General features: G+C 39.4%; 1 protein-coding gene across 5 annotated transcripts in view; it reads right to left on the reverse strand.

Annotated features, from left to right (window-relative positions):
- Pde1c (phosphodiesterase 1C) overlaps nt 1-22,104 on the reverse strand; it is a 782,675-nt gene that overhangs the window by 420,813 nt on the left and 339,758 nt on the right. For all 5 annotated transcript variants that reach the window (XM_045135620.1, XM_045135623.1, XM_045135622.1 and 2 more), the window contains exon 3: nt 13,037-13,208. In XM_045135620.1, the coding sequence (XP_044991555.1) occupies nt 13,037-13,208 (172 nt within the window). The remainder of the gene's footprint in view (nt 1-13,036; nt 13,209-22,104) is intronic.

Consider the following 22,104-nt stretch of genomic DNA (forward strand, 5'->3'; position numbering starts at 1 on the left):
CTAAAATGAAGATTAAGGCTGAGGAGATGGCTCAACAGCTAAAGGTACTTGCTTACAAAACCTGTCAGCCCAGGTTCAAATCCCCAATGCCCAGCTAAAACCAGATGCCCAAATTAGCATATGCATGTGGAGTTCATCTGCAGTGGCAAGAGGCCCTGGTGTGCCCATTTTCTCTCATTCTTTCTCATATATATATATATATATATATATATATATATATACACATATATATATAGAGAGAGAGACAGACAGACAGAGAGAGGGAGGGAGGGAGAGAAGAGAGAGGGAGGGAGAGAGAGAGAAGAAAGAAAAACCTCTTATATATAATCAAATATCTTCTTATAAACAGAGAAGAAATAATGGAGTTAGAAATAAGCATTGATTCAAACAGGAATTTCCAGAAATACTAGAACCATTGCATAAGTTATTGAGGAAAACAACTGAGCCGGCACATACGCCCAACCTGCAACCCAAAGGCTCCATGCAGCACGACATGGAGAGAGGATATCTATAAATAATGCCCAATACAAAATCAAAAACTTACTTAAACCATTATGCAATTACTTTTTGAAGTTTTTGGAACTCAACTGAACAGTTAAGTGTGAACTTTATAGATGACAATATTGTGTCACAAAGGCAAGAGTTTGAACACAAATGGTACAGTCACAAAGTGCCTCCCCAAAAATAATTTAGAGACAAAAGGGAGAAGGGCATGGAAAAGTTGGACATAAAAATTCCTAACAAATGAATGAAGCCAGTACCACAAGGAACAGGGGAAACCAATGATTTTCTTCCTAGCAGCTGCACTGAGGAGCACAAGCACCCAGTGTTTCTAGTAAAGCAGCCTCCAGATTCACAAAGCCAGAATGAAACATCCTACACAACAAAAAGCCTGGTTTGTTTGCCTCAAAAGGTCAATGCCATCAACAACTCTTTCAGATGAATGAAACTAAAGAGAAATGACAACTAAAGTACTGGATACTCTGGAAAGGAACCTGAATCAGAAAAAGAACATCGCTATTATGCTGCAATACTCAGTGAAATCTGAATGTGGACTATAGATAATCATCTTATCTAAAGGAATTGGCCTTCTTCTTAAAAGATACAAATTAAAGCTGAAAGTTCATGCTGTCTACAACTTAGGGGCAAAAGGTTCAGGATAGAGAGATGATAGATCTAAAGCAAATGTAGTAAAATGATGAATGGTAATTATTTAATCAGTCTTGCAGTATTTCTAGAAGTTTACATTTTATCAAAACAGATTTTGGGGGGCTGGAGGATTTCTCAGTGGTTAAAGGCACTTGCTTGCAAAGCCTGATGGTCTGGGTTCAATTCCCCAGCACCCATGTAAAGCAAGATGCACAAAGTGGCACATATAACTGGAGTTTATTTGCAGTGGCAGGAGGCTCTGGCAAGCCCTTATTTTTTTCTCATTCTCTCTCTCTCTCTCTCTCTCAGAGGTCTTGCTCTGCTTTTCCCTACTTCCTGTCCCCTGGTCACTGTAGCCTCCATCCCAGTGTTGAACAGAGTGTAGTGTTTTGTATAATTACAAAAAAATAGACTTTAATTAGTCTCAAAAAATGTTTTTTGAAAAGCCAAATGTAAAAGTATCTCTTTAAATATGGGCCCTTGTAGTTTGGCCTAGAGCTATATACTTTCACCAGACTATGTGCTAACTTGGGAAACTCAATAGCCAAGGAAATTCAACCCTGATTCAGGCAGAGATATTAAAGATCAAAATAAACAATAAAACATTTTTCAAACACATAATTAAACAATTATTATAATGTATACTCACCCTCCCCTTATACTTTTCTTATTCAAAACTTGAATTGTTTTCAAAGAAGGAGAATAATGAATAAATCCAAGCTTACAATTTTGGATCCCTAGGCCAAGTTGCTTGTTTAAGTCATATCTTCCTATTTGTGACTTTGGAAAGTAGATGAGTCATTCTTTGAGGCAGCCTGTGATAAGTATATCTTCAAGTACCTGACCTTCCCCTTCTGAGTTAGATCTCCTCCTCCAACATCCTCTAAGGACACATGGGCCTGTGGCTCTCCTACAATAGCAGTGCCCTCCCCCATCTACCATCCCAAAGCCTGTAGGTTGTTTATCCTAGCAAACTCACTTCTTTCCACTCTTAACAGTAATAATCAACAGATGTGGAAGCACGTTGTGGCTATTTGAATCAGATATCCCTTCTAATCTCATGTGTTTTGAATACTTGGCCCCTGGCTGATGGCAACTTGAGGAGTGGAGCCTTGCTGGAAGAGCTGTGTTGTTGAAGGCAGGCTTAGGGCTGTTACAGTCATTCTCCCCTTAGCCAAAGTTCAGCTCACTCTCCTACTTGTTTTCTACCTGCTGTGGCAGAGGTGATGTCCAGTTTCTGCTCATGCCATGCTGTGCTGCCCCCTGACATCATGGAGCTTCTCCTCAAGACTATAAGGCAAAACAAAAACTTTCCTACCATCAGCTACTTCTGATCAGTCCCAACTATGAGAAGGTAACTGTGACATACATGGGCTGTTATAAGAAGGTTTACTCAATAGCCATTAGCTATTACTGCCTTTAGAAATAAGTTAAAATATGGACACCATTCCAATCCATGTGAGGAATAATATTTCCACAGGTTTCTTCCCAAAACTGTTCCCTCTAGGCACCATAAAATGAACAGGTGAGTAGACCCTGCACCATTCTCTAGCTCTATTGTTGCTTAGCAAAACTTAATTTTGATGTTATACAGATAGGAGAGAATTGATTCCAAAGTCTGTAACTTGCCTTTTTTTCTTCAAAGATTTTCAGACCTCGAAATATTTCTGCCCACAGAAAACTGCAAGTACTTCCCTGGCAAACAAGACCTTACCATGGTATTGTCCCAACTTTACCTTTCTTTTACCTGGTTCAAATTTTTACTTGCCTCTTCTACATGTACCTTAGACACAAATCAAGCAAGCCCTAAAACTTAAACCATTTTCCCATCTTCTGACCCTGTTCCATATGGTTTCATTTGTTTCTTGTTTATGTCCACCATGATTCAGTGCCTTCCACATATCTATCAATAGCCATTCATTAATCTACATGAGGCTAAGGTGTCAGGGCATGCACTGGTCCAATTCATTGTATGTGTGGCTTCCAATACCCAGACAGGATGCCACAACAGAAAATTGGAGGATGCCCTGAATATTTAAATGGCACAGATAGTATTTGCTACTAGAAAGACTGTAGGAAGGAATCTGCTTCTTTTCTGCTAGCTGTACAAAAGCCTTGCCATGATACTATTAGTAGGAATGAATATTTCTGCTGAGTAAAAAACAGGGTCACACTATCATAGTGTTAATAACCTGACTGGAGGTTCTGTGGCAGAAAACAGAGCTCAGTTACCAGTCAAGTTATATTTACATTTGCATTATCAGAGGACACAATTATAAAGAGATTTGCTTTATTTTTACCTTAATTTCACTGCAAAAAAATTACTGCAGTGAAAGTTTATGTGGATTGACATATGGTATTTTTTCCCAGCATAGGGTCACATGTCACCAGACCAGTCTGTCTATTTCATCCACCATTGTGACTTAGCCCAGGTCTAATGCTGGGGAGGAAAAGAAGGTAACATTGAAGTGGAAAGTCAGAGATACAGCTAATTGGAGGGCTATAGGGACAAGGAAAACCTGACTGAAGAAGCAAGGGTAAGACTCATGGTTTTCCTGTCTAAAAGGACATCTATCCCAGACTCAAGGCACATCAAGGGAAATGCAGCAGCCAGTAAAGAGAGGCCAGGTTTTTGCATTCCTGGTTTGTCTCTGGCATTCCTGGTTTGAACAGGTCCAAGAGTTTCCTACATGCTCCTTCAGAGAAACCTGAGATGTTACCAGGGATCATGACTAGAGAGTTAGCTGGTATATTTGATGTGGGAAAACAGTAGCCAAGGCTGAAAGCTGGACCATTATATCCAGAACCATAGGAGAAAGCACAGCCAGACCCTCAACCAAGACTGAGGTACTGTCACTGGGGGTACAGGCAGGTAAGGGAGGCCAGACCCCACCTGAAAGTAAAAGTCAATGGGTGACCCCATTCCTTAGGGAGTACCAAAGTCACACAAATTCAGATATCACCTTGCCAAATTGCAGCTAGGTAGTTATGATAGCACATACCTGTAATCCCAGCACTCATGAGCCTGAGTCAGGAGAGTCAGAAATTTGAAGGCAGTATAGGGTACTTAGTGAGTTCTAAGCCAGAGAGGCTATATAGGAATACTTTATCTAAAAGAAGCCAAAGGGGAAATGGTAAGGGAGTGGAAGAGAGAGAGGAATAACCAAACTCCAAATGGAATAGAAAAAAAAAAAATACTCACCACATCCTATTATAGTCAAAACATTACATTTGTCCGGGCGTGGTGGTGCACGCCTTTAATCCCAGCACTCGGGAGGCAGAGGTAGGAGGATCACCGTGAGTTCAAGGCCACCCTGAGACTACAGAGTTAATTCCAGATCAGCCTGGACCAGAGTGAGACCCTACCTCGAAAAACCAAAAAAAAAAAACAAACAAACATTACATTTGCAGAATAAATAGAGCTACAAGAGAGAAACATCAAGACATATAAAGGCATGCCAATTTGAATAACAACTGGTTTCTGAATGGAAACTCTAAAAACTATAAGAGCTTGGTATGATGAATTTCAAATATTGAAAGACCACTACAGCCAACCCAAACTATTATACTTAGCAAAACGATTTCTAATAACATTTCTGTAAGAGGATACTTATTGCAACAAAAGAATAAGTACATTCAAAAGTGGTCAGCAACTCAAAACTCATGAAAGTATTGAGAACAAGTGACTGTTAAGTCCTCAGTGCTAAATGATGCATCTTTATTAAACCCTCCAAGGCTCAGGAAACATTGTAGAAGAGTGGACAGGAAAAATGTAAGAGCAAAAGCATGGGAAGGCACAGTATTTTAGCACACTATCTTCCAGACATGAAGTTGCTGTTACTTCATGCCCTCACAGCGGCTGTTGTTCAAACCTATACAAAATTGAGTTCATCAACATTTTGTCATGGATGGAGAAGGGCCAAAAATGTCATCAAAATAGAAGATAGGCTAGTTGGAAAGATGCAGTTCAGTGGAAGGGAAAGAAAATAAGGTATCAGGAGGAGATTATAATCAAATTACATTATGTTCATATATGAAAATTGTCAATAAAAAGTTTTTTAAGCACAACCTAGTCATTCCTCAACAAATATACCATGAGCATCTCTGATATACCAGGCAGCTTAGGCAATGGATTCCTACCCTTCTAAAAATTATTATTAAGTGAAACATATTTTTTAAAGCAATATGGGACATTCTATGTTGCTGAGGATCTGAGGAAGAGTTCTTGCACCAAACAAGTTAACCAAGGAAGAGTTCCAGATGCTACTGACCTGAGGTTATACCTGGATTTCCCACAAACCTTCCCTCTTCTGCTATTCCCATCCCCACAGCTTCAGTGCTGCCTTCACATATTAATTATTCCATTGAAAATATGTTCCTTGGGGCTGGGGAGATGGCTTAGCAGTTAAAGCACTTTCCTGCAAAGCCCAAGGACCTAGGTTCAATTCCCCAGGACCCCTGTAATCCTTATGTACCAGGTGGCACTTGCATCTGGAATTCATTTACAATGGCTGGAAGCCCTAGCATGCCCAATCTCTCTCTCTCTCCCTTCCTCCCTCCCTCCCTCCCTCCCTTCCCCCCCCTTCTCTCTCTCTCTCTTTCTCTCTCTCTCTTAAATAAATAAATTTAAGAAAAAAAATGTTCCTTGTGAATTTACCAGATATATACAAAGAAGTTATTACTTATTTACCCAAGAGGACAAACACATTCACCATTCTCCCCTCACTGACTCTGAGTATCAATGCTATTCTCAAACCTCCATGCTTCCTTCCTTTCCTTGGAGATTCTTTCAGGGAGTCCTGCTTACTTCATGTCTTTATCTGGCTTCTGCAGAAAAAGCTCCTACTGATAATTCAGAAGTCTAGGGAAGTTTACCCACACTTGACAATGGCAATGGGATTTAGATAGAGGCTCTAGGAATGCTCCAGCCATGCCCTCCCAGATCTGTACTGAAGTTTCTCACTCCTTTCTAAAAATTCTTCTGGACTAAATATTAACACTGTAAAATGAGCTCAATTAGCTATGTTCCTGCAGGTGTAAACCTAGATTTGGCAGCAGCTCAATGAGGAGTACACCCTGGTTTGAAGAAGGGCACACATGCTCTAGAGAAAATGAGTCTCAGAGACAGGACTCTGGCTGAGAACCAGACAGCATCCAGAACTCAGCTTCAACCTCTCTCCTCTAGGCAATGGAAATAACCATGTTTTTAGAATAATTTAAAATTCTCCTCTCATACACTTTAGTTTCTTTACTTAACTCAATACTTCAAATATCTCTTGTAGTAAATAAAACTACAAGACAATAAGGAAATCTGTGCCCTGGCCATAATGTTATAGCCCATGGGAAAAGAAGCACCACACAAATAAAAGTACACAGAGAGACTGTCTCAGGATTTCTAAGCCCATAGCTTTGGAACTGTGCTCATAGCACTGACTGAGCTACAAGTGGTAGTGGGCCTTTCAGAGGATCACAGCATTACCAGACACCTTGGTAGCTGGGTTCCTTTGGAAGAAGATACAAAGTCAAGATTAGACATATAAGTAATTTATTAAGGGAAAAAATTATAAAAGAAAATGTAAAAGAATCTGGGAAAGACTAGGGGAACCAAGAAGTAGATCTGACTCCCAGTAAAGGAGATAAGAAAGGATGGATAGATATGATCTATATATGGTACAGCTCCAAAGAGAGCTCATCAAGCCCACTCAGAAGGCCCCAAGTCCAAACTCCCATCAGAGCAGTCTGGTGTCTCCTAAAATGCCTGGCCTTAGCACCCCTGCCATGCTCAGCTCACTTGGAATGACAGCCGTTAGCAAGCACAGGGTCATTCTTCAGCAACTAAGGCCATGAGCCAAATACATACCAATGGTAAAATGTGACAGCCACATTCTATGGCCATCACAAGGACAAAGCCCCTCATTCTAGTAGAAGGGTTAAGACAAATTCAAGAGGATTATTTTAGGTTTACTTTGTCAACTTATAATTGAAAAATATGTCCATAAAAACTTCCTTAGAAAAAGAAACCTAAATATTTCCCTTGTGAAAAGCCAAAGTTGTAACCAAAATGCCTCTGAGCTTTAGAAATCTCCCATATATAGAAACTGGATTTGAAATATATGTGCATGGAGGTGTGTTCACATATGTGTATTTATAGATCATGAAATTAGAAAAGAGATTTTGAGAGGGAATCAAGAGGTCTTAATAGAGATAGGACACAGAGAATATAAAAGAATACATATATGGGAAAGCAGGATGGAAGATTAATTGAGGAAAGAAAAGGAACCAAATGGAAGGGACACAGAGGAGGGCAGTATGTGAGAAATAAATAAGAATATATATTTCAGAGAAATAGAGAGAGAGAGAGATGTCATGATGAAACCCATTAATTTGCATGTTGACCTAAAAATTAACTTAATTTTTTTAATAAGCAAAATTTAAATCCCTTTCCTTTTTTTGTTCACAAGACCTTTTTTTTTTTTTTTTTTTTTTTGGTTTTTCAAGTTAGGGTCTCACTGTAGCCCAGGCTGACCTGGAATTCACTATGGAGTCTCAGGGTGGCTTCGAACTCATAGCGATCCTCCTACCTCTGCCTCCAGAGTGCTGGGATTAAAGGTGTGCACCACCATGCCTGACAGGAAGACCTTCTTGATTAAGGAAGACCAGAGGGGGCAAAAAATAAGAACCCCTATGCAGCAATACTAAATCAGGGAGGTGTCCCCAAAAATCCGCAGTAGGAGAGCAGCACATGGTGACACAGAAATTCACATAGCCAGACTTCCCATGAGCTAACTGGGCACATTATCCTATGACTCATCCTGAGATCTTGGGGGACTCTGCCATACCACACCATATCAGCAACCAGATTGCACATCTCCTTAAAGTAACCAAGTCAAAAACTGACTTTCTGGCAGGAGCCTTCACTGGAAAAATGACTGAAAATGCAAAAATGAGGACGAATTCAATGATTGAATTTGGCATGGAAACCACAGTCTATTAAATGGGATGTGGCATGGCTTTAATCTCCTCTATGACTGAGATGTTGGATCAATGAAGTTCAGCTTTTGGTAACTTCCTCGTAAACTATGTCTAAAATCTAGGCAGCATCTTCAAAGCCTAAATCAGTCCACACAAAGTAGGAATAGAGGTTCACCAAGCCCCACCAAGCCCCTGGGAACTGTCCATGGAGGGTACTTTCTTGCCTTCCAAATGTGAAACTATCAAAATCTCGTAACAGTACCCAAACTGGGAGACACACAATTGAAGTAACTGAGATGGCCAGTATACAGGGTGCTCTGTGATTTCCATCATTACTACAATCAGGTGAGCAAGCCAACCTTCCTCATAAAGCACCCACACAACTCTAGCCTGGGTGATTGCCTGACCCAGTAACAGAAGAAAGGTGTGTGGTTATAGGCTCATATGTTTGGCCCCCAGCTGATGGTAGAAGGTTGTGGAACCTTCAGGAGTTGGAGCCTTGCTGAAGGATGAGTCACTGGGGGGTGGGCATTGAGATGTATAGACCAGCTCTACTTCCTGATCTCTCTTTCTGCTTCCTGACTATGGATGCAATGTGACCAGCCAGCCTTCAATTCTTGCTACCATGACTTCCCCACCACAACAGACTATACCCTAGAACTGTGAGCTAACTAAACCCTTCCTAACTTAAACTTCTCCTTGCCAAATATTTAGTCCCAGAGATAAGCAAAGAGCTTTGGGTATAAGAGGGTTTTGAACACTGGAAGAGAAGAAATTAGACAGTGTTAGCCCCCTTAACCTACTTAATCCTAACAGCAGCCTCTACAGCTTGTATTTCCATTTGGAAAATGAAATTAACAGTTAAAATTACTCACATCATACAGTTAACACAAGTGTGCACAAATTCATACTTGTGGTATTTCACAGACCTTACCTCATCACTAGGAAGATAGTTCTCAGACCACCCTATCTGCTGGAGCTTGTTGGGAATACAGATACACAAGTTGCTCCCCAGACCCACAAAAACTGGGTCTTCTTTCAACAGGATTCGTCAAGGAATCTGTCTAGGCATAAAGTTTGAGACATAGTCCCTTAAACAATTCCTACTGAACAAGCAAGAATAGATAGAAAACATAAGTCCAGACTAGGAAAACATTGAGTGTTAATAGAAGAAGGTCTGTCTAGGAAGATATTTGAATATATATCAAAGTATATATATTCAAAATAATACAAGCAATCACACTATCCTTGTTTTACCAGTAATTCCAGAAACTTAAGGCCAAAGTGATATGGTGGCAGAACATGGTGGAAAGAACTGAGCTTTACAGCCAGGTGGACTTGGTTCTCTAGCCACCAGTTTATGACTTCAGATAAGCTGCCTGATCTCTTGTGCCTCAATTTCCTGGCCTGTACAATAACAATACACATTTTGCCAGGATTTGAGGGTACTAAATGAATAAATGGATACCTCAAACATGGCACACAGCAGATATGCAATACAACACTGGTTTCTTTGGCTTTCAGTACACCATAGGCCAGGTTTCTCTTCTGCAAATGTGTATGGTCAGGCACTCTGCAGCCAGGTCTGTCCTGTTCTCTTGGGACCTCTGATGGTAAGTTGAAACTGGCTGGACTTGCTAATTTCTTTCCTCAGGCTCAATGTATTTTTCATTATCCTTTAAGAAAGGCTTAGCAGAGCAACAGGCTCAAAGGGACAAGACCTAAGGAACAAGGAAAAGGGGCACCCAAGGGGAGTTGCCTTTCCATACACTGAAGACTTTTTGTTTAGCTCTGGTTTCCACTTTCTTCCTTGCATGAGTCTTGGGTTTTGAAAGAAAACTTCTGCTTAAATGCTCACTGAGCTTTAAGACCCCAACAGTGTTGCACCTGAAGCCAGAAATTCAGCTTTATCCATCTACCCCAACTACCCTAGGCTCCAGGGTACAAAGTGTACCAAGTGCTAAGCGGAAATACAAACCAATGCACCCTGAGCACTGGTTAGATGCTCTACCCTGCTGTCTTCTTTCTCTGTCTCTCTCACTCACTATCTATCTATCTATCTATCTATCTATCTATCTATCTCTATCTTTATCTATCTCTCTCATTTAAAAACAAAAAAAGGCTAGTTGGGCTTGCTTCAAAAAAAAAAAAAATATCTCTGTAGTGTCAACTGCGACCAGATGACAGACAAGGGCAACAGTGGGACTGTGAGAAGACACAGGAGGCTATCTGAGTATATACCATTGTCCGTATCAACTCATGACCTCACTGAGGTCTAAGGAATGACTCTCAATTCCCTGATAAGAGACAGAAAGCAGAGCAACATGAAGGCTGACACTGAAACCACAAGAGCTCTAAGTCTCCATTCCCTAATGCTTACTGCCATTGTAGGTTTGGATTTTGTTTAGCAGGAAGGACTGGTGATATGCGTCATGGCTGAGAGGACAGGTGGTGACAATTCCACAAACAAGATCCTCCAGGACCAGGAAGTGCATGTCATTAACATTCACAGGTGCACAGCTGTCACCTGTACACACAGAACACAAGGAAGCTGAGAGGTTCTTGATTTCAGGATCAAAATGGAAAACTCAACACTTCAACCTCAGCAGAGGGAACAGTGCTCTGGAGCAATAGAGTTTAAGGAGTTTAAAACCTGTAAGATATGTTGTACCTTTTCTCCTAAGTCACTGACAATGGGATTCTACAATTTGCAGAGTTTTCACTCTGGAGTTACAGGGAACTGAAGGAAAAACACAAAAGTACTACACTTCTATAAGCATTGTTAAAAACCTAGCTATCATTCTTTCCTTTGAAATCCAAAAGCCATATAGAAAACAAGTAGCACTGTCACAAGAGCAACCTGGATACTGCTTTTACTTACTGATTTTGTTGACTGATAAGTTAATTGTCCCTATACCTGACTATTATCCTTATAAGACTTTGTGTATAACAAATCTTACAATTAATACAGACAACAGCCAATTTCTAGCCTGAACTGATATAAAAAAAAAACTAGCATATCTATACCTGCTATTTTTCTTCCTCTGTGTCAAGTGTTACAGAAACCAAAAAGAATTCCTGACCTTAAGAAGTTTGTAATCTCTTTCAGGAAACACAACATTGACACGTGATATAACTAGCAGATCAAATGAAGGGCCACCAGTCAGCACATTCTATTTAAAAGCTCAAAGAGAATGGGTGAAGGTAATGGAAAGGGACATGCAACTCAGATGTTCTTCCTGTGAGAGTAACCCTTCAACTACTAACTGAAGAAAACAATCTGGTTTGAGATGCAAGAAGTAGCTGTGAGAACAACGTATGCGAGTAAACTGATTCCATGGTGAAACCACATGACCTAAGAAAGCCATTCAAAGTTCCCTTTCCACCACAGTCGCTTGCAGGGAATTATAGTCTCATAGAAGGTGCTTCTCTCCAGATAAGTGGCTTAAATTACACTCAAAACCTCAGAATGCAATAACTAAACCCTTTGTAGGGATAAGAAAAGCATTTACCTGCAATTCTTATCCCACCAATGTAGTTATTACATTGCATAAAGAAATCAAAACCCTATTCATCACTCATTTTTAGAATTCATCTATAATTCAATGTATAGGAGAGCCTTTACACAGTGAAATGACTTTCACATATCATAGATGTCAAAGAGAGCTTATTTTTCTCAAACAAATTTCACAAAGTTCAAGAATTGTCTGAAGTGAGGTTTATATACCCCACTAGCCATGGGAAGAGCAAGAAAGTTTACAGTGGAAAGAAAAGGTCAGGCACAGTGGCGCACGCCTTTAATCTCAGCACTTGAGAGACAAAGGTAGGAGGATCACCATGAGTTTGAGGCCAGCCCGAGACTACAGAGTGAATTCCAGGTAAGCCTGGGCTAGAGCAAGACCATACCTTGAAAAACAATAACAACAAAAATGTTGGGGCTGGAGAGATGGCTTAGCGGTTAAGCGCTTGCCTGTGAAGCCTAAGGACCCCGGTTCAAGGCTCGGTTCCCCAGGTCCCACATTAGCCAGATGCACAAGGGGGCGCATGCATCTGGAGTTCGTTTGCAGTGGCTGGAAGCCCTGGCGCACCCATTCTCTCCTCCCTCTATCTGTCTTTCTCTCTGTGTCTGTCACAGCCAAATAAATAAATAAATAAATAATGGATTAAAAAAAAATGTTGAAAAGGAAAAGTAAAATGAATGTAACAAGAAGAAAAGGAGGAAGGCAAGCAGGATAAATGATTACATATTAATTAGTGATGCCAGTAGTACTGGAAGCTTCAATGCCCATTCAGAAGAAAGAATCCCTTTTTCATATTACATTCATAACGATTGATTTTTATTTAATATGGGTGAGAAGGTAAGGGATAGAGTTATAATGGAAATAGAGCAAACCATCAAAAGAAGTAAAAGAGGCTTGTGCAGGAAGATGCAAGGCTAAAGGAATAAGAGCAGAGCACAGCAGCCACCTGGGAAGCAACCAAGCTCTCACTGCATTTCAGTCAGCAGCAGCTCTTACATCTCTCCAACCCAGAAGCCTCCCCTAGCAAGAGACTGAATGAATTTCCCCACATGCTTTCTCTCTGTTTATCTATCTGGATGCATTAACTTCCTTTGAAGCAAAATACTTGTTAATCAAATTCAAATTCCCAATATCACCAAGCCCTGTGCCTCAGCATTGAAATGGCAATACCAATTAAATATCAACAGCAACTGAAACACTGATACCATCTCCATTACATTTAGGAAATCCAGCCAGAACTCCAACTAATATTGATTCCAACACTCCTTCATCAATGCTAATTTACTCAACACAAAGAGAGGAAGTCACTTGCTAGCTACACTAGGCATCCAAGTAGTTTGTAGCAACTCTGCACATAATTAACAAAAACCAAACTGGGTTCTCATCCACCAAACCTGAAGGATGTCTTCACCAAAGCTTCCGGGCTATCCAACTGAGGCAATTCATCTGCTAGGATTTCCTCTGGGGGACGGGGATCATGGACAATTGTTGGTTTTGGCTTCTCCTTGACATTTCCAGTGAGCCCATCGATGAAGGAGTTCCACAGGCAGTTCTGAGACTTAGACCCTGAGGATGAAGAAAGATACATGAAGGTGAATCTTCAACTAAGTCTGTGTCTTGTTTCTCAATTCATGATTTGCAAAAACAGAGCAGATGTATACCTTCTCCATCATCACTCTAGGAGATACTGGTCAGGCAATTTATGGAATATCCAGGAATTTCTATTTATATGCAGAAAACAGGTTAGTACTAAATATATTGTCTTCATTGTAGCTTGAGTGTAAAATGTCCCCTTAAACTCAAATGTTTGTGATTAAGCTTCTTATTTAGTCCCCAGCTGGTGGAGCCTTTGGGAGGAGGAGCCTTGCTAGAGGAGGTGTATCACTGAGGGTAGACCTTGGGGTTGATTAGTCCAGTCATCTGGATGTTCAGAGCTAGTTCTCTCTTGCTGTATTTTTCTGTGTGTTGCTGCTCCTGATGATGCTATGATAGGGACCTAAGCTGGAAAAGGACATACTGTGAACCTATACATGGAAGTTCAGCCACATGACAAGGTCTCACCTACACTTGAACCCTATGCTTGGCTTGCTTTAAACAACAGGTCACCTCAAGAAAAGATGTTTTTTCTCACTGTTGCTAAATGCATTTTTTTTAGCTTCTGTATTAACTGATGCTTAATTGCAGGGAAGTGTAAAAACTGCAGGAGGTTATTAACAGAGGAACCACATGTGAGTGGGGATCTATGAGATCTCTCATTGTATTATTTGATAGTATTTTGGTAAATCTGAAACCATTTTTAAAATAAAAATGATTACAAAACTAAAAGTAAACAAAAATATCAAAATAATTTTATAAACAGTCTTTGAGGAAACCCAAATTTTCCAAACTTTTGTTTTTAGAATTTGAAAGCATTATACGATTACTGTTGTCTAACAATGGCTATGCTCTACCTAGAAGAAAGATTTTTACCTTTGTACAAATACACTGTCAGGTAGCTAAGCCATGCTCCCATAGAACTGTGTCCATGTAAAGGGGCTGTGGATTTTTCTGCTCCAGCCATGCAGAATGGATGTCTCTTTCTAACTCACAAAGGCTCTGTATAGAGTATGAGTGATGTGCAAGGAGGAGTTAGAGACAGTGTGAACACATGTGCATGTGGCAAGTGGGTGGAGAATAGACATGTTTGCACATAGGGATACATACTTCTTCACAACACTGGAACTCACATCCACCTAATAATAGAGATTCATGATGCCTGAAGGACAATTCTGACATTGAGATCAAAAGAACACACAAAGGGATGGACATCATAAGGTTCCCCAAGCCTTCACCAAGGACACCCTATGGCCAACCAGCAAACAACTCTGTTAATGACATGAACATCTTGGGGTGTCCATCAAAACTGTTTTTATATCAATCAAAAAGATATTAGGAGAAGGAAACACATCCTAAAACACCAGAAATGTAAGATAGTTTTCCTTAAAGTACTAACCATATATCTTTTTTAAAAAATATATATTTTAGGGCTGGAGAGATGGCTTACCAATTAAGGTAGTTACTTGCCTGTAACCCTGAGGTACAAGGTGGTACATGCATCTGCAGTTCATTTGCAGTGGTTAAAGGCCCTAGTGTTCCCATTCTCTCTCTCTCTCTCAATCTCTCTCTTTCTCTCTTAAACTAAATAAATAAGTGAAATATTTTTTAAAACTAAAATCATTAAAAATAAAAGATTAATTTTGTATACAAACAGAAACAAATAAACCCAACTATATGTCAAGTTACCAATAACCATAATGGAAAATAAACCTAAATTATTATGTGTAGATTACTGTACTCCAGTTGTGTATCTTTTTATAAAATTATTTATTTATTTAAGAGAGAGAGGAAAAAAGAGAAAGAGGCAAAGAGAGAAGAGAGTATAGGTGGACCAGGGCCTCTAGCCAGTACAAATGAATTCAAAGACACATGTGCCACCTTGTGTATCTGGCTTACATGGGTCCTGGGGATTGAACATGGTTCCTTAGGCTTTGTAGGCAAGTGCCTTAACCAGTAAGCCATCTGTCCAGACCACCAATTGTGTATCTTTAAGAAGACCAAAAAAAATTCTTTGTGGTACTGGTGATTGAACTCAAGGTCTTTTCCTGCTTCCCCTGCTTAAATACTCTACTACTTAGCTACACCACTAGTCCTGAGATCAAATCTAAGTACCTATCTGCACACACCCTGCACAGAAATCTTAGTAATCATGCAGCAGTAATTCTAAATTTTATCATATGTATTGTCGGCTGTAGGAAATCAGTAATTACAATGATAGTGAGGAAAACAAATCTTTTACTTTAAGAGAAAGAAAATCAAATACACAAAATAAGAAAAGGTTCAGAAGAGGCCTGTTATCTGAATAAAAAATCTCAATATGAACCCATAATTGTAGGACTTGAGGACATGTTGGATGACTTAATAAATTAATAAACAATGAACTATTTTTCAAAAGTACAAGAAAAATGTTAAGGTAAAATATGAGCAAAAATAGTTTCAAAACATTTTTTGTTTATTTATTTATTTATTTATTTGAGAGTGACAGACAGAAAGAGGCAGAGAGAGAGAGAGAATGGGCACACCAGGGCCTCCTGCCACTGCAAATGAACTCCAGATGTGTGCGCCCCCTTGTGCATCTGGCTAACGTGGGTCCTGGGGAACCGAGCCTCGAACCAGGGTCCTTAGGCTTCACTGGCAAGCACTTAACTGCTAAGCCATTTCTCCAGCCCTCAAAACATTTTTAATTAAAAAAATCACAGAATATGCATGGAGAAAAGTATTGAAAAATGCTAAATAACTAAGCATGAATACCATCCTATACAAAGAAATACGACCTTTCTAGGTACTTAGTATATAGGGCATCCATCCAGCTCTGCATCATGGAATGAATGTTTTGGCATAAGCCCACCAGCTGTACTCTTCTGCCTTCTAAGGTTCATGTGGGCCTCTGCATTGGCTGACCGCATTTCAATTTGATGTGAGCCTTTTTGAGAAACTTTCTCCTTTTTGAATTTGGACAGAGTAGGAAAGTATGCTTCTTCTGACACTTAACTTTGAATGTAGGTAGAATACTCTCCAGGGCACGGAAAAGGTCTTCTCTGACAAATGAAAAATAAAATCTCCTCCACTCCATTTTATTTTAAGCTGATTTTTAAAAGTATGGAATGTTTCTGACTCAAATAGAGGCAAGAGTAAATACAGAAATAGAACTGCAAAAATCTTTTTGAACACTATCCAAAACCCCATGAGGGAAATCATAGGTAAACTAAGCCTTAAAGGTACCAAAAATAGTATAGCTCAGGTGCAGATGAGCAATGCCACTTGATCCTCTGCTCCTCCTGCCCCCACCCTACCCCAGCTGTGCTCTCTCCCCTGACTGTTTCCAATTCAATGCCATTGCAATTTCCCAGCAGGCAGAAAACATCCAACCAAGAGCTCCTTGTGGTAAAAAGGTTTACTTTGGTTTATAGACTCTAGGGGAAGCTCCATGATGGCAGGGAAAAATGATGACGTGAGCAGAGGATGGACATCACCTCCTCACCAACATCAGGTGGACAACAGCAACATGAAAATATGCCAGAAGTGACACGGGGAAACTGGCTATAATACTCATAAGCCTGCCCTCAATAATACACTGCCTCTGGGAGGCTTTAATTCCCAAAACTCCATCAGCTGGGGACCTAGCATTCAGAACACCTATGTTTATGGGGGACACCTGAACCAAGCCACCACATTATGTCCCTGGCCCCCATAAGCTGATTTTTTAATTAATTAATTTATTTATTTATTTGATTTTCTGAGGTAGAGTCTCACTCTAGCCCAGGCCGACCTGGAATTCAGTATGCAGTCTCGGGGTGGCCCTGAACACACAAGGATCCTCTTACCTCTGCCTCCCAAATGCTGGGATTAAAGGCTTGAGACACCACACCCAGCTAATCCTATTTAAATTTAACAAGTGACTAATAACTTGGTTCTTGATAAAAATACACTGACAGAAGGCTGAGAATTTAAAGCCCGTAGAAGTATAGAGAAAGGAAGAGATTTAATTCTCTAGAAAGGGGAAGAAAAAACATTACTGAAACCTTTAGTTGCTTTCCAGTTATCTACAGTGTGGATTTGTAGCCATCCTCCTCTCCAGGAGGACGAGACTCCCAGAACTCCTCTGGGCAGGACACAAGGCACAGATCTGAAACTCAAAACAAGTCCTGATGAACTTTAGCCTCCTAAAAGCAAAGCAATAATGACAGCACAAAATATAAAGTATCAGTATTTTCAATTCTTAAATCAATCATACAGATCATGTTCTATTATTTTAAATACACTAATTCTCAGTTTTAAAAACTTGTCAGGAATTTTGTCTTCTGTGATTTTAAAGAGATTTGAAAACTTAATTCCATATCACACATTCTGGCTATCAGAGGGAGGGAAGGGCTCCTTCAGCAAGATTTAAGAATCCGGGCTGGAGAGATGGCTTAGCAGTTAAGTGCTTGCCTGTGAAGCCTAAGAACCCATGTTAGCCAGATGCACAAGAGGGCGCACGCATCTGGAGTTCATTTGCAGTGGCTGGAGGCCCTGGCACTCTATCTCAATCTCTATCTGCCTCTTTCTCTGTCTGTTGCTCTCAAATAAATAAATAAAAATAAACAAAAAAAATTTTAAAAAAAGATTTAAGAATCCAATTTTATTTGTGATGACACATTCTGAACTCTCAAATGCATTAGAGTTTATTTCTAAATTATTCTATTTAATTAACCTATATTTTTAGTGACTGGGTCACACTCTTTTTAATCTTATTAGATTTTAAATATCTGATTACTATACTTTGAATCTAAAAATGTCCTTCAAAGGCTAATGTGTTAACGGCTTGGTAGCCAGCTTGGTTGAGCATCTGAGAGGTGTTTGGATCATGCAGGCTCTAACTTCATCAACGAATAGATTATCCCACTGACAAATTCACAGGTGAATATAATATTAGGAGGCGGGGCCTAGTTGGAGGAAGTCACTGGAAGCAAGCCTTTGAAGAGTGGGTCTTGTCCCTCGACTTTCCCTCCGCGTTGCTCTGCTTCTCGGCCTCCATGAAGTGAGCTTATGCCTCATGCGCCAACCAGTGTGCCCTACCATCATTTTCTATCTCGCTGCAGTCTAACAGCAAAGAATCCAGCTGTCCGTGGATTGAAACATGAACCCAAATAAAGTTTTCCTCCCTTAAGATGTTAAGATTTTGCCACAGTAATGAAAACTGACTAACACACTGGATTACATTATTTTTTAATTTGAATAGCGTTTTAATATCTGATACTTTATATTCTGTTTATAGTTATTCTTATCTGATTGATCTCTAGGAAATTTTCAGCTAAAATCATATTGTCAGTTTCTAAAATAAAATCTCTCTTTTTAAATTATATTGGGATGATAGCTAATAAAAGTATAATTAATTAATTTTTCTTTATAGATGGATATTCTATCATGTGTATGGTCTACATGTCTGTTATGTGACAGCATTGTACAGTTTTTGTTACTATGACTTTGTAGCCAAGTATAGAAGAATGAAACTAGAATCTTATCTATTACCATGTAAAAAATTGACTCCAAAAGGATCAAAGACCTTCATGTAAGATCAGTAAGTAAACTATTAGATTTTTAAAAAATAGGAAAACTACTTTCAAGGCAAGGAGTTTCTAAACAAGACTGAACTAACACAGGAAATAATGCTAACAATTGTCAAAAAGAGACATCATGAAATTAAAAAAGATCCTACACAGCAAATGAAATTATAAAATTTGCAAGAAAACTGATAAACCTAGAAATACTCATACTAAGTGACGTCACCCAAGCTAAGAAAGATAAATACTCCATGACATAGACCAATAGAAGAAAGAGTAATAACTTCATACAGCCACAGCCATCTGATTTTTGACAAAGTGCCAAAAACTAACATTTAAAGACAGCCTCTTTAACAAATAGTGTTAGCAAAACTGGATATTTACCTGCAGAAGAATGTGACTAGATCATTATCTCCCACTGCACAAAAACAAATTCAAACTGGATCAAAGTCCATTAAAATGAGACCTGCAGGGTCAAACTACTGAAGCAAAACAAAGAAAACACTTCAAAATATAGGCATAGGCAAATACTTTCTGAGAAAGATTCCAGCAGCACAGGAAATAATCTCAAGAATTTATAACTGGGATTAAATAAAATTAAAAAGCTTTTGTGAGGAAAGGAAAGAACATCCACAGTGAAGAACAACCTATCAAATAGGATATGTTTTCCCATTTTGTTCACCAGCTATACATCACACAGGGAGCTAACATCAAGAATATGGAATAGTTTGATTTTTTTTCACATTTTAAAATCACACAATAGAGCTTTTTCATTTTTTACTATTATTCCTACTGTATCACTGTTCTAGTATTTATTTACTTATTTATTAAGTACACAGTGTATACAGTCTTGTTGGTACCAGCATTAGCCTCCTCCCTGGGCTCTCCTCTGCAGGGACCCTCCTTGTTGGGGAATATGAGTTGTGCATTGTGGGGTTAGCCATCAGTTATGAGTAGGAAGCAATGTCTCTATGCATAATGACCCAACGTGTGGCTTGAACATTCTTTCCATCCCCTCTTCCACAAATTTCCCCAAGCCTGTTGGGGTTCATTTTAGGTCTGCTTCAGTGATGAGGTTTGGGAGCCTCTGTATCTCTGGATATCTGGTTCAGTAGGAGTTGACTATCCTCTGTGTCTATCTCCTTCACCCTTGTGCTGGTACCAGATTATAAGTTATAGTAATCACTAATAGTATTGATTAAGAAGCTATAATAAGGCTTGTTGAGAAAACAAGCAGGAAAAGATCATAGAATGGAAGAGTAGACATTTATGTGGAAGGACAGAATACAGGGTATGAAAAGGTCTGGGTGTAGGACAGAGGTAAGGGAGAGAGTGGAGGAGGACCAATCTGCAATATGTCGATATACTAAAATTCCTGATAAAAAATAAAATAATAAAACAAAAAAAAGGGCTAGAGAAGTGGCTTAGAAGTTAAGATATTTGACTGAAAAGCCTAAGTACTCATGTCCAAATCTCTAGGTCCCACGTAAGGCAGATGCACAGTGATGCAAGAGCGCAATGTCACACATGTGCGTAATGGGACTCATGTGTCTGGAATTCATTTGCAGCAGCTAGAGGCCCTGGCATGTTCACTCTCTCTCTTACTGTCTCTCTCCTCTCTCTCTCTCTCTCTCCCAAATAAATACATAAATACATAAAAATGTTAGCAAGAATGTGGTGGGAATGTAACTAGCCCAGCTCTATGAAAATCAGTATAGATGTTTCTGAAAAAATCTAAAAAGAGATCTACCATGTCCAAGCCAAACCACTCTTGGGATATTTATCCAAGTCAACAAAAACAGAGACACTTGCCCATCAGTTCTGACTGCAGTACTATTTACAGTAGTTAATATGGAACCAACCTTTATGTCTAACAGCATAGGAATGGATAATGAAAATGTGCTGAATTTACATGATGGAATTTTTCAGCCATAAGGAAGAATGTAGTTATGTCATTTGCAGGATAATAAAAGCCACTGGATATAATTATATTAAGCAAATTAATCCAGTCTAAGAAAGACAAATATGCTTTCTCACATTTATACTTTCTATATTTGATATAGGTACTTAAGTCATATATGTATATATTACATCAAAGAAGAAGCAAATCTGTCTGGGAGAACAGAGGCTTCGTGGGCCTTCTTGACAAACATCTAACTGTAAGTGGTCCCTCAATTGTTACACCAGGATTTGCCAGCAACAACCTTTAAAGTTAAGATTTCTTCACCTCTGGAGGTTTCTGCCCAAACTCTCTCTCTCTTTTAGTTTAAGAGAGTTATATCTCTTAATTAGTTAACAAAGAGGTAGGTTTCTATGCTACCGATTCATGCCATCATTAATTTTGTGCATGTTGCTCTTACACTCTCTCCCTTACCTCTGTCCTACACCCAGACCCTTCCACACCCTGTATTCTGTCCCTCCACATAACTGTTTACTCTCCCATCCTGTGATCTTTTCCCACTTCTTCTTTCAACAAGCCTCATTATAGCTTCTTAATCAATACTACTAGTGATTACTACAACTTATAATCTGGTACCAGCACAAGGGTGAAGGAGATAGACACGGAAACTGAGAAAGAGGGCGGTATGAGGATATTGTACGGGAGTAAAATATATATGAAAATGTCCTTATGTAACAAAATACTATGTATAATGAATATATAACATGAAACTTTTGTAAAGGAATTTAGAGTTTACAGTTTTCAGAAATAGTCAGTTCCCAAAACCTTAAATAAAAATGAACCCACTCTTTGTTTCATGAGATACAAGGACTTTACTTTTTTATAACATATATATATTTTTTTATTGACAACTTCTATACTTACAGAAAATAAAGCACATTATTTCCTCCCCCCCCCACACACACACTTTCTCCTTCATAGCTCTGCTCTCTGTCATATTCCCTCCATCTCTCTTTTAATTTGATGTCATCTTTTTCTCCTATTGTGAGGGTTTTGTGTGGGCATTGCTAGGTACTACGAGGTCTTGGGTATCGAAGCCAAATTCTGTCCAGAGAATTGTATGTAAGGAGTGGGACCCTTCCCTTGGCTCTTACATTCTTTCTGCCACCTCTTCCACAATAGACCCTGAGCCTTGGTGGGTGTGACAGAGATGTTTCAGTGCTGGGCACTCCTTAGTCCCTTCTTCTCAGCACTATGTTGCCTTTTGGGTCATCCTAATGGTCATCACCACCTGAAAAGAGAAGCTTCTCTAACCATAAGTGAGAGTAGCATTAACATATACATATGAACATTAAGTGTAGTGCTTTCAGGACAATTTGGTAAGAGTAATATTTGCATAAATCCAGACAGGAGCAGGCTTTAT

The sequence above is a fragment of the Jaculus jaculus genome, chromosome 16 (assembly GCF_020740685.1).
Source record: "Jaculus jaculus isolate mJacJac1 chromosome 16, mJacJac1.mat.Y.cur, whole genome shotgun sequence".
NCBI lineage: Eukaryota > Metazoa > Chordata > Mammalia > Rodentia > Dipodidae > Jaculus > Jaculus jaculus.